This window comes from Lycium ferocissimum, chromosome 1 (assembly GCF_029784015.1).
Source record: "Lycium ferocissimum isolate CSIRO_LF1 chromosome 1, AGI_CSIRO_Lferr_CH_V1, whole genome shotgun sequence".
In the NCBI taxonomy this organism is placed as follows: Eukaryota; Viridiplantae; Streptophyta; class Magnoliopsida; order Solanales; family Solanaceae; genus Lycium; species Lycium ferocissimum.
This window is the reverse complement of record NC_081342.1, coordinates 15,378,445-15,391,586: the sequence shown is the minus strand read 5'-3', so window position 1 is coordinate 15,391,586 and position 13,142 is coordinate 15,378,445. Positions and strand designations below refer to the sequence as shown.

Below are 13,142 nucleotides of genomic sequence, written 5' to 3'. Positions count from 1 at the left end.
GTCAGACGGATGGCACACATTGGCTAGCGCCACTCATACATCGAAAGTTACTTCATTTTCTATCAAATTATGGAGACTATGAAACTAATTTGAAAGAAAAATTACCTAAAACTCATAACTCTCTTAATGATCGCTACTGCTATTCCTCTTCACTACTATAAAATTAGTGAAAGTATCCGTATTTATTTATAATAGAAATTGTAAAATCTATTCCTGTACAAATTTAACTACAAATTTTATTTAGACAAAAATTAAGTAAACTAATAATATTAAATCTTAAATAATTTGAGTTTTCTACTTCAACTTTAAATTAGTCTTCCAACAAAATTGTACAAATAACACAATTTATCTAAGCTACTTATTCATTCCATTTTATACTAAAAGTCAAATTTAAAATTTCCAAGTAAGGAATCAAACAAATCTGTGAAGTGTGAACTACTAGCGTTAAAACGGAATCACCGAATCAAGTCTTAAAGACCCAACAGTCCTTGCCGAACCTAACACTAGACTATATTTTATTTCCTTTGTCTTAATTTACGTAGTACGGTTTTTTTTTTTTGTTTTTTTTTTTTAATGTTTCCCAAAAAACTGTTACCTTTTATAATTAGAAACAACATAACAGTAAAATTTCCTTTATATCCGTAATGAAATACTTTATCCATTCAATTTTATTTATCCTATATACTAAAATTAAATGTACACTTTTACTTATTTTATTTAAAAAATCAAGAGATAATTTATCATTTTATACCTATTTTATGCTTATTATTAATTATTGAATTGGAAACTTTAAGAAATTATTAGTGGTTGCACAAATTTTAAAGTACGTTTGATTAATTTAAATCATTAGATTATTCAGTAATAATTATGGGACCTATAGTAAAATTGTCATTCCATTTATGACTCCTTAAGGGGTGTGCCAAATTAATACTCCCTCGGTCTCATATTAGTTGTCCATTTTACTAGAAATATCCGTCCCAAAATACTTACCAATTTATAAAATCAAGATAGAATTAATTAAAAAAATTCTTATCTTGTCCTTAACATTAATTGTGTTTTAAGTAACTAATATTGATATTAATTAGAGTGCAATTAATTGGAGAGAGATAAGAATAATATAATAAAAATACACTTTTATTTATGAGTTCTTAAAAAACATGTAAAGAGAAAAGTGGACAAGTAATATGAGACGGAGATAATGGACTAGCCTTCAAGTATCTAAACTTTGCTTTAGATCATAAATTTTAAAAAAGTTTCTTTTCTTTTTTAAACGGTGACACATAAATTGAGACGGAGCGAATATTTTACATTATTATTAAAGGAAGACTTAAAGGTTCTCCGAAGCTAAGGCTCGGATACTTAATCGGGACAACCTGTCCTGATATTTATTCTCTCTTATTACTATTTCTCTTTCCTCTTCTAAAGTTTCATTTCATCCTCACTTCACAATATTTTCTAAGCTCTTATTTAGTCTTCTAATCTAAAATTATCGAATGATTAATCTCTTGTCAATAACACTATCTTAACGTGTTACAATTCGTTTTTCTTTCATAATTAAATGCTTAATTAATTGATAGTTGTGATCGGGACTTTAATAATTGAATTTAATTTCAATAATACTTGACTTAGAGCAAGTTTATATATACTGGATCCACCTCTTCATAATAATAGTGCACCTATCAGTTTGTTAAGCTTTTTGAATTCAGTGTAAGATCCTGAACCCAAACAAGGACTTGTTTGACTGAGATCTTGATTTTACTTGCTTGGATTTTGTTATTTCCTCAGTTGATTTTGTTTTAATTGTGGTTTTTGTTACAGGAAATCTTTGTTTTGATCAGTAATGCTGGAATATTTGTAGTAATATTGGTATGGTTTCTTGATTTTTTTTTTTTATGAGAATTGCTTTTTGTTTCTTTTATTATGTTTTAACTGTGGTAACTTTGTCTTTAACTGTGTTTAGCTCAGTGAATTTGCGAGTTGTTTGAGTTACCTGCAGTAATGGCACAGAGTAATTGGGAAGCAGATAAGATGTATGTACCTTCCTTGCCAATTTGTTTTCTTGTTTCTTTTTCTTTTTTTTTTGTTGATAAATTAATGGTCAAATGATTTTTCTTTTTTTCTTTTTTGTTTTTGTTTTATACTCCTTTTGTCCAATATATTAAAATAGGTCTTTGCTTTTACTTGTTTAGTTTGGAAAACCAAGATATAATTTACCATTTTGTACCTATTTTATCCTTATAGTTAAGTACTATAATTATTTCCAATTTGTTTCCCAACATATAATAATTAAGGGTGATATAGTAAAATTATCATTTTATTTATTGCTTCTGAAGGGGTGTGCTAAGTCAAACATGAACGAGTGAAAATGGACGGAGCGAGTAATCTTTAATTCTTAGTTAGCACTGTTGGTTAAGCAGAATCATGTTTTTACCAATGGTGATGAGAAGATTGTAAGGTTTTTACCAATGGTGGTGAAAATGGTGGGTTTAGGGGAGTATGAGGATCAAATTATCTAAACCTCACTTTGAATTCCTATATGATTTCTTACTTTTCTAAAGATTACGTTTTCAGAAACTACATAAAAGAACTTCAAAAGATTAGATTTTGTTTACATAAGAAAATTTAAAACGTTTTTTGAGAAGTTAAAGGATAAATGGTTTGACGAACCAAATAGTAATCGTGCGAGTCAAATTTGCATGGAGGGGATATTATTTACTTTTAATTTGTAATATTATGGATTTTCACCCTTAATTTTTGGCCTCTCATTATTTTTTTAGGCTGGGTGTTTAAATCCATGACTATCTGCTGAAACGAAAGCTCTTGTTATTTTTTTAGGCTGGATGTTTACATCCATGACTATTTGCTGAAACGAAAGCTGCATAATTCTGCAAAAGCTTTCATGACAGAAGGAAAGGTTGCTACTGATCCTGTAGGTAATGCTGTTAGACAATGCTCTACATTGGAATTTCTTTTGGCTTAAAAGCGTTTGCACTTATGTATCATATACTGTTTGGCTAGTCAATCTGCAGAGTGGTTCATGTTCTACCAATAGATTGCTTTGTCCTCCATTAAACATTTGCATAACTTTGACATGTTTTAAAATTCTCTTTCTTGATGGGAATCTACCTTTTGATCTTCTGATTCCTACTTTTATAGCTATTGATGCACCTGGAGGATTTCTTTTTGAATGGTGGTCTGTGTTCTGGGACATTTTCATTGCAAGGACAAATGAAAAACATTCCGAGGCAGCAGCAGCGTACATAGAGGTTTGTTGAACTTAAGCAATGACCCTTGACACAAATTACTTAAAAGAAGCTTTTTGCATGTTGTACCAAGTTTGAAGCACTTATTTCTAATTTAGACTCAACAAATGAAAGCAAGAGAGCATCAGCATCAGCAGCAATTACAAATGCAGCAGTTGCAACTCATGCAGCAAAGAAATGCACAGTTACAGCGAAGGGATCCAAATCATTCCCCTCTTGGAGGTCCTATAAATGCTATCAACTCCGAAGGTATGATGGGGCAGCCATCTGCCAGTGTATTGGCAATGAAAATGTACGAGGAACGGATGAAGCACCCTCAGTCCATGGACTCGGAGACATCTTCAGCTCTTGTTGATCCCAATAGGATGGCACTTCTCAAGTCAGCAACTAATTATCAAGGGTATGGTTGGTGCAACCGCTCCATATATGTTATTGCATTATTTTACAAAACACCTATCTATTTGTTGCATGCCTTGAATCTTTTGCATCTCTATTTCTTCTCTGTTGATTCAGCCAGTTGGTACAAGGAAGTTCAGGGAACATGTCTGGAGCTTTGCAGCAAATACAAGGACGGCCTCAGCTGGCAACTGTAAGTACATGAGCTCTTAGTTCTAGACAGGATATCTCTTCTTTGTTGAATACTCAATGTTTCGTCCTCTTTTACCAAGCTAAGGTCCATACCTTTTTCAACTATGCAGGATATTAAAGGGGAAGTGAACTTGGGTGGCACTCAGAAGTCTTTGCCCATGGATCCTTCATCTATTTATGGGCAAGCAATTCTTCAGTCAAAGGCTGGACTTGGTGCAGGTACTACTACAAAAGAATTATCTTCAGTATACAAAAAGAGATACATGTTCTGATTGACACCCCTTTGGCAACCTATTACTAATAATTTCAAAGTGAAAATATACCCATTTTTATGAAATGCACATTTAGCAATGATTTTACCAAATTATCTTGTTATCTTTGACATGATGCATAGGTTTTCCTTAAAACCTGCTCATCTTCCCGTAAGACACTTGATCTTGTGTAGTTTTGTGGAACTTTGCCGTTGTCCTCCAAATCTGAATTCTTTGAATTCGTGAATGGTGTCATGTTATTCCCTTTTTTTGCTGTTTAAAGTGCACGACAAGTTATTAATCATTGCTAGGCTATATATTGAAAGCTTCTTCGTAAGTCTGATTAAGATTTCTACTTCCCCTAGAGCCACTGTCAATGTACTTGGAATCCAAATTTTTTTTTTCTTTTATATTTATGACGTTTCACTTTCGGTAATTGTCTGTCATCACATCTCTAGCTTCATTCATCTGTCTTTAGCAGTAATGTATTACAGTTAATCTGTGGAAAATGTTGGCACTGGTCTTCTTTATCTGAGCATTAATGAATTGTCTCTCTGCCTTTTTTCTGTTTTGGGATTTCTATTTTCCAGCTCAACTTTCTTGAAAACTCCCCTTTTCCATCGTCCCAATTTCTCCTTCTGATGAGTCTGTTTAGGTTCTTTCTTGTCTTTTCTGAGTATTGTGTGTCACTTATATTGTAGATGACCTTAACTTGGGCAATTCAGTCCTTACATTTTCTCATTGTTCTTAGGGTTGAACCAAGGTGTCACTGGTCTACCATTGAAGGGTTGGCCTTTAACAGTAAGTTACCTATTGTTTTTAGCCATCATTGTTTTTGATATACAGAAATTTTGACGTGCATAGTTGGCTGCTTGCTCATGATATGTACAGGGAATTGACCAAGTAAGGCCCAGCTTGGGTTTGCAAGTACCAAAGCCCAACTTACAGACGCCAAATCAATTTCTTTTGGCATCACAACAACAGCAGGTCCTAGCTCAAGCTCAAGCCCAAGGTAACCTTGGAAACTCACCTAATTATGGGTTCGGTGGATTACCTAGAGGGAACTTTAATGCGAAAGATGGTCAGCCCCCAAGAAATGATGGATCCATTTGTTCTCCAGTACAGGCAAATTCACCAAAGGTTAACTCAATTCTCCTAGATTCAAGAATAGATTTACTTTTGGGCGTTAACTTTGTTGTGTTTTGTCCATTACACTGCACAACTATTCTGAGGGTAGACATTGTCTATAAATGATAATGTCTGTTTCTGTGGAGGGGTCTCTGTTATTCTCTTCCAATCCATAGAATGGTTGAAGGTTAAAGTGCTTATACTATATATCTGTCTTAAACAGATGAAGATGTCCCCAGTGCAGCATTCTTCGTCTCAACAACAGGACCAGTTGCAGCAGCAACAACAACAACAACAACAACTGCAACAGGTTAGCATAAGGATAGCGTAAAAGCAGATCTTTTTATCTGGGTTTTGATATCATCAAACTCATGCGACATCAAGTATTGTTAAGAAGTGATATTTCTTCCTGCCTTGTGTTCCTTCTTTTGCTGTAGTTGGAATTTTTTTTTATTTTTAAAAACAAAGTCCACTAGGCTTTTTGGGCCTAGGGCTAGTTTTATTAATTTTCTGAAAAGCAAAAAACCCCAAAGAGAAAGTACAAGTAGTCGGAAATTTCCGTCTCTTCCTGTTCCTTTTTTTTTTTTTTGGTTTCCTGGAAAATAAATTATCTAATCAGTCCAACTGTTCAAGCAATTGAAGAGTAGTTCATCCATCTTGTTACCTTTTTCCCAGACCAACAGAAAACGAAAGCAACATTCGTCTTCTGGACATGCTAATAGTACTGGCACTGGTAACACAGTTGGCCCTTCACCAAGCTCACCAGCATCAACTCATACCCCAGGTGATGGGATGACTAGCATGTCAAAAGGCTTGATGATGTATGGAGGAGAGGGAGCTGGTGGCATTGCGTCCTCTACAAATCAACTGGTAATTCTTTCAGTTTTTCATGCAAATGTTTGTTTGCGTTATTTTTTCTAGATATACCACTTTCATATTTGTTAATAAAGTAATTGGTTTCCATATAGATTCAAAGATCTCTTATGATTGAGAAGTTTTAATATGCTAATTATGTCGTGAACTTTAAAGTGTCGTTGACTATCTTAAATTGTATGATACTCAACATGACTTCTGTTGTACAGGATGACTTAGAGCCTTTTGGAGACATTGGTTCTTTGGAAGATAATGTGGAATCATTTCTGTCAAATGACGGAGGAGATGGAAACATCTATGGCACATTGAAACAAACTCTTACCGAGCACAAGCCTGAATCTTCAAAAGGTAAAATCTCACAATTGGACTTATAAATGCTCTATTGTCTTTCTTTTTGGTTGCAGATTTATTAACTTAAAACGATTCATCTCAGGTTTCTCCTTTGGTGAAGTTGGTTGTATACGCACGAGAAATAAAGTGACTTGCTGTCATTTCTCGTCAGACGGAAAGTTACTTGCTAGTGCTGGACATGACAAGAAGGTAGGCTGTTCCAGAGTATCTAATGTCTTTAGCATAGATAGTCGGATTTCTGTTTTATTTCGTTCTATGATATGTGTTTGTAGGCTCTATTCTGTTTTACTTCAATTAGTCATTATTCATCTTTGGCCTCATCTAAGAAATTGTAAATTAAGAAACATTTCCTGTATGCATCAGGCTGTTCTTTGGAACATGGATACTCTGCAAACAGAGACCACCCCTGAGGAACATCAATACTTGATTACAGATATCCGCTTCCGGCCTAATTCTTCTCAACTTGCAACTGCTTCATTTGACAAGTCTGTGAGATTATGGGACGCAACCAATGTAATTATTTTTATATTCTTTTTTTCAGTAGCTATAGTTGCATAGGACTTGATACCATCATACTATTTGCAAGTTTTCAATTAATCAATTGTTAAATATATTCAGCTTCAGCAATCCTTTCTGAACTTGTATTTGCAGCCTAGCTATTGTTTGCATGCTTACACGGGGCATCCTTATCATGTTATGTCGTTGGATTTTCATCCTAAAAAGAACGACCTATTCTGTTTTTGCGATAGCAACTATGAAATTCGCTACTGGAGTATTAGTCCATTTACATGTACTCGGGTGTCCAAGGTTTGCCTTTTTAATGTTGATTATTGTTAATTTTTTACCCACTTTGCAGTAGTAAATTCCTATTGTGCTATCTTTGAGTTCATTTCTCTCTGTTTGTAGCAAGGAGGCAGTGCACAAGTGAGGTTTCAGCCAATGAGTGGGCGTCTATTGGCTGCCGCTTCAGATAAGACAGTTTCCGTCTTTGATGTCGAGAATGACAGGCAAATTCATTCTTTCCAGGTTTGTTTTCGTGCTAGATGACTTGAGTTTATTTAATTAGTATGATCTGTCATTCCCAGACCCCACATTGTGGGATTCATTGGGTATGTTGTATATATATTGTTGACCTTTCATTTGTATATTTTGGGTGTCGTAGGCTTCTTTTTACTTTTCAGATAAATACGGTGTTTGTTTGTAGGGACATCCTGGAGTGGTGAACTACCTGTGTTGGGATCTCAATGGTGACTTACTGGCATCAGTTAGTGAGGAGTCTGTCAAAGTTTGGTCATTGAACACCGGTGACTGCATTCATGAGCTAAGTGCTACTGGGAATCAGTTCCACTCTTGCGTTTTTCATCCTAGTTATTCAGCTCTGTTGGTGATTGGAGGAATGAGGGTAATTGCTGTTCTCCTTAAGTCATTTTATTCTTGTCCGTTTATTTCACATCAGTAAGATGTTACTCCCTCCGTCTCAAATTATTTGTCGGGGTTACTAAAAATAGTTGTCTCAAATTATTTGTCGTTTTACAAGTTGAAGACACAATTAATTATTTCTTCGCCATTTTACCCTTAGTAGGATTTTGTCATTAATGGAGATGACACATTAATAGAATAAACATTTAATGGAGAGAGATTATGATGTAGACATAAATAGGGGTAGAAGTTGTCAAATACCCCTCCTAATTAATATTTCTTAAGGGACGTGTAAAAACAAAAGAACGGCAAACAATTTGAGACGGAGGGAGTACTTAAGTTTGATGGACCACTTCATGTTCATACACTCTTTACCGTTTGGTGACAATGCTCAACACTTCACTGCTGTTTGATCTCTGGGTGCCCATTCACTGATACATTGTGAATTTATGTTGCAGTCTCTGGAGCTGTGGGACATGGTTGAGAATAAAAGCATGACAGTTCCAGCACATGACAACATTATCGCTGCCCTAGCGCAGTCACCAGCGACTGGAATGGTTGGTTCTGCAAGTCATGACAGTTCGGTCAAGTTATGGAAATAAAGGAGAGAGGATTCAATGTCAAGATGTCACCATAAAGCAGTTGACATTTGCTTTTAAGCAATATAACAAAAAAAGAAATTTAGGTATATTTATAGCCTTTTGTTTTTTATAAAGAATATCCATGTTTGTTGCTTGTTATAGTTAAACATTAGAGCGTGGTTTGCGGTTGAGAAGCGAGTTGCACTGAGCCATAGTTTGGTAATGTAGGAGAGCTTAACCAATTCGTAATTTTTCATGGTAAATTGTAAACTGATAATGACGCATTTTAATACCTCAAATTATCACTGCTAAAGAGTATCAGAGTCATATATCCGATAAGTAGTCTATTGCTGCCCCAAAGAGGGCATTAGACGACCCATAAGCTTTGTGTTTCATATATGCAGTGTATTTTGTGCGGATCCTTCAAGATACATATAAAATTAGCAAAAAGTTAAAGTACGACCCTTCACATACTTGAACACATTCGTACCAGTAAACAGGATTCAAACTACATGTAGTGAAAGGGGTTCAATGGAATCATTTTAATTGAAAAGTTAGATAAAGCAAATGGGGTAAAAACAATTTTTATATATATGTATATTGCAGAAGCACGGTCGTGTGTATAAATTTCTGATTCTCTCTGACATAAGAAAAGCTTTTTGGGTAATAATGAAGATGATTCAAACTACTTTAGGTTATACATCCTAATTGAGCGCGGGATATTCTTACATTTTCTTGAATCCCCTTATAAGAATTTCTCACTTTGCTGTTACGGGACACATACCCAAGTACATCTGTGTAAACAGAAACACCCCAATGAAATTTCATTTAATAAGTACCGTTTCAGATCGTGCAAACATGACAAGTAAATGTTGGGTGTTAACCACTCATGTTAGTAGATGTTCTTTATTTGCTTGCATGAGTAAAACATGGTTGTCGTTTCCAGAAGTGTTAACCTGAGGCCCGTATCCCTTATCCAGTAATGGCCTCCAATTTAAGTGGCCCAATTGGCCCACAATATGTACCTATGGCCATTTAGTAGATGAAATGCGCCAATATTCCGTTTGTAGCAAGGTAATGGTAAGAAGTTTTTGGGGCAATTCGCAGGAATGTCCTTATTTTGGGGTGGTTCTCTAATATGGGGAAAAAACATAATTGTGCATTATTTTTAAAATATTTACAAAAGTGTAGCAGCATTATTGAAATTACAAATCGTGTCAGCTATAATTTGATTCTGTTTTATAATCCTTCTAAAAGATACACTAGAATAACTTCTCCTTCCTACATTTTCGCCCTAAAAATTATGTAAGTTGAAACAAATCCTGTCATTTCTATAATTATGCTTAAGGTTTCCAATTTCCACCCGAACTCTTCATATATATTCTCTCTCAATCATATGACTTCCCCCTCCCCCTCCCCATAAGTGATAGTTAATTGTATAAAAAGTTTAATAATGGAATCAATTATATATTTATAAAATAATTTTAGTATATTTAATTATACAAGTGGTATGGTATAATTAAGAATACTTAATTATACAGTGGTATAATAATGGTATAATATATATCTGTTTTTGTTTATTTATGCATTTTTATTTAGAGATTTATTCACGGTATATTTGAATAGGTAATGTGTATAGTATATTTCAAGTATAACTATCATTATACTCATAGTATTACTGGTATAATTAGTAGATATTATATACTCATAATATTACTGGTATATTAATAATATGCATTTATATACATACATGAGTTCAGGAAGAGCAGAAAAAGAACTACCAAGATACAATAATCAATTGAGAAAAATGAAGAATTAGGAGAAATCGAATGCAACAACTTAAGATTTAAACATGCAAACTGCGATCCTTTATAAACTCCCCTTGCCTTCTTCCATTTTCACAGAAAAATCTCATTTTCTCCACGTCGATAATAAAAGCATAGTACAGAAATTTTTTATTTTTAATAAATCACTACCAAACAGTTGCTGGGGTTCGAACCCATAACAGGCGAAGGGAAAAAATTAAAGACCACCAATTTGAGGGACAAAAACTAAAGACCACCCCAGAAGAAGAACAATCCGCGCAAAAAAAATGAAGTTTTCGCACGGATCGTCTTTTTCAAACGCGCTGGTCTTTTGCTTCTCATGTTTGTGGACTTTAATATTTTTCCCCGCTCCTCATGTTATGAAAATATTCAGAGCTGCTTCGCTCGGCATAGGTTCTGTAACATTTATCTTTGGAAACTGAACTTTTGCCTCGCTCGGCACAAGTTCTAGGAATTAAGTTATGCGGCATAAGTTGTGTAGTATTTTTTAAATTATGTTGAGCATTGAAAATTTTGCCGTGTCTTGCATAACTTATGGAATATTATGATACATATGGTCGAGCTAAATTTACACTTATGCCGCGTTAAAAGTGTTGAAAGACAAAAACTAAATACCTCAAATTTGAGGGGCAACAACTAAAGACCACCCCGAAATAGGGATATTTGTAACTAAAGACCACCCCGAAATAGGGATATTTGTGCTAATGATCAGTTACTGCGTCCAGTTTACAGTTTTGAAATTAGCAAATAGCCACTTTTTGACCCTTGTTATTGGAGCTTAGTCACTATTTAAAAAGCTATTAGCATTTAGTCACTTCGTTTATACGGAAAAGTTTTGAATAAAAGTAACCTCAATTAAAACACAGAATAACTCCAATAATCGACGCTGGAGTTTGAAGATTTTACAAGTGAAACCCCAACACGATGTGCTGAAGTTCAAAACCCAACAACAATTATTGGGGTTCACACCTTTCTAAGTTCAGACCCAAACAGCGATTAATAAGGTTCAAATTTTTACGATCTAAGTATGAAAATTTGATGGAGTTTCAAGCTCCATAAATGATTCATGAAATGTAAACCTTTGTAAGTTCAAACTCCACGAATAACTTATGAGATTCAAGATTCTGATGAGAAGCAATAACGTATTTTTACAAAATTACAATCCACGTTTTTTACATGAGGAGAGAATGACAGAATACGCATACATGAATTTCTATGTGTACCAAAAGCATTCCAGCACAAAATGAATGAACCTCACTTGTGAAATCCCTTGATATTAACTTTTCCCTCACGCGTATCTGAAGCAAAATGCCATCTCAATTTCATGATATTAAAAAGGGAATAATCCAGTATTGTCTTTTTGCCTCTAGATGTTCTAAACTCCACCACATTGTATTAAAATTTACTTGTAGGAAATGTTTATGGATATTTTTGTCCAATTTTTTTTTTTTTTTTTGTTTTGCATAAAAGGGAGTATTTGCATATTACATTTTAAATAGTGGCTAAAAACTCACAGCAAGCATGAAAACTGGTCATCTCACCTAGTTTTACTTGGATTTTCAGTTGTGTGAGCCACAAAATAATACTCCCTCCGGATCAAACAAAGAGTCTACTTAGCCATTTGCACACTCCTTAAGAAACTACTCACTCCAAGAAAAAAATATGTAAATTGACTAAACTACCCTTAATTAAATAGGCATTGGGATTTGATCACATAACACTTAATAGTAGACACTTTTTTTGACCCAAGAAAAAAAGGCTAAGTGAATACCTTTTTTTTATTTTATTTTTATTTTTATCCGAGGGAGTAGGGGTGTACAAAGTAAACCGACAAACCGCACCAAACCGATAAACCAAGTCAAACTGAGAAAAAAAACCGACTAGTGGTTTGGTTTGACTTGGTTTGGTGTTGAAAAAAAAACCCGACCATAATTGGTTTGGTTTGGTTTTAGCTAAAAAAAGTCAAACCGAACCAAACCAACCCGACATTACATGTATTCAATTTTTAAAATATTTTATACATAAAAATATTTATTTGTAATGTAATTTATAAATATTTCTTAATTTTTTTCGTAGTTTTTCATCTATTATCATATTATTCAAGCTTGAACTTAGGATTTTGAATGTGAATAAGTTTTATATTGATGTTAGTAACTCATATAAAGTCCAAACCAAAACCAACTCAACACTAATACTAACAAAAGAATTTCAATTTACCCATAGAAATGACAATAACGTTGGATATCTATTCTTTAGTTTTGCATAATTGGTTTAAAGAGTGAAAATACATAACTTAAGTTTTTTTTTTTTGTCATGTAATTAATACTTATTAGCCGTACTTATTTTAGCATGAGTTAGTATTTTTAGATTATGGTCATTTTCTTTATGGCTTATTAATTAGCAATATTTATTTTAACCGATTTTGTTATCTTTTATTGAATATTTTAATACAATGTCATCACTCTTCTCACATTTTGTGTGTATTTTCTTTTGAAACACCTTAATTACATAGTTGTATCTTACTAGGACTAAAGAAATATTTGAAGTAAAAGTTATATGTTTTGTATCAAGACTATTAGAAAAAAAAACCCGAATAACCCCGAGAAAAAACCGGAATAACCGAAAAAATCCGAGGTTGAAAAACCCGAATTTCATTGGTTTGGTTTAATGTATAAATTTAAAAACCTGACGCAATTGGTTTGGTTTAGTGTTTAAAAAATTCGAACCAACCCGGTCCATGTACATCCCTACGAGGGAGTATTGCTTCTCCCTTCTCATTGCTATCTCTAGTTTGATTAGACATACTCCCTGGGTTCACTTTTACTTATTCACTATTTTAAAAATAGATTTTCACTTTTACTT

General features: G+C 33.8%; 1 protein-coding gene across 2 annotated transcripts; it reads left to right on the top strand.

Moving 5' to 3' along the window:
• The first annotated feature begins 1,360 nt into the window (after positions 1 to 1,360).
• LOC132049841 (transcriptional corepressor LEUNIG_HOMOLOG-like) lies at positions 1,361 to 8,767 on the top strand. 2 transcript variants are annotated; one of them, XM_059440806.1, is made up of 19 exons: positions 1,361 to 1,707; positions 1,819 to 1,866; positions 1,966 to 2,030; positions 2,836 to 2,933; positions 3,157 to 3,266; positions 3,362 to 3,663; positions 3,777 to 3,852; positions 3,962 to 4,070; positions 4,854 to 4,903; positions 4,994 to 5,242; positions 5,454 to 5,540; positions 5,906 to 6,100; positions 6,313 to 6,451; positions 6,537 to 6,643; positions 6,818 to 6,967; positions 7,106 to 7,261; positions 7,361 to 7,480; positions 7,659 to 7,856; positions 8,332 to 8,767. In XM_059440806.1, exons 3-19 carry the CDS (start codon positions 1,999 to 2,001, stop codon positions 8,473 to 8,475), a joined length of 2,322 nt encoding a protein of 773 aa, XP_059296789.1. In that variant the 5' UTR covers positions 1,361 to 1,707; positions 1,819 to 1,866; positions 1,966 to 1,998; the 3' UTR covers positions 8,476 to 8,767. The 2 variants fall into 2 exon arrangements, with proteins under 2 accessions (XP_059296789.1, XP_059296780.1); XM_059440797.1 differs by having other exon boundaries at positions 1,961 to 2,030.
• The last annotated feature ends 4,375 nt before the right edge of the window (positions 8,768 to 13,142 follow it).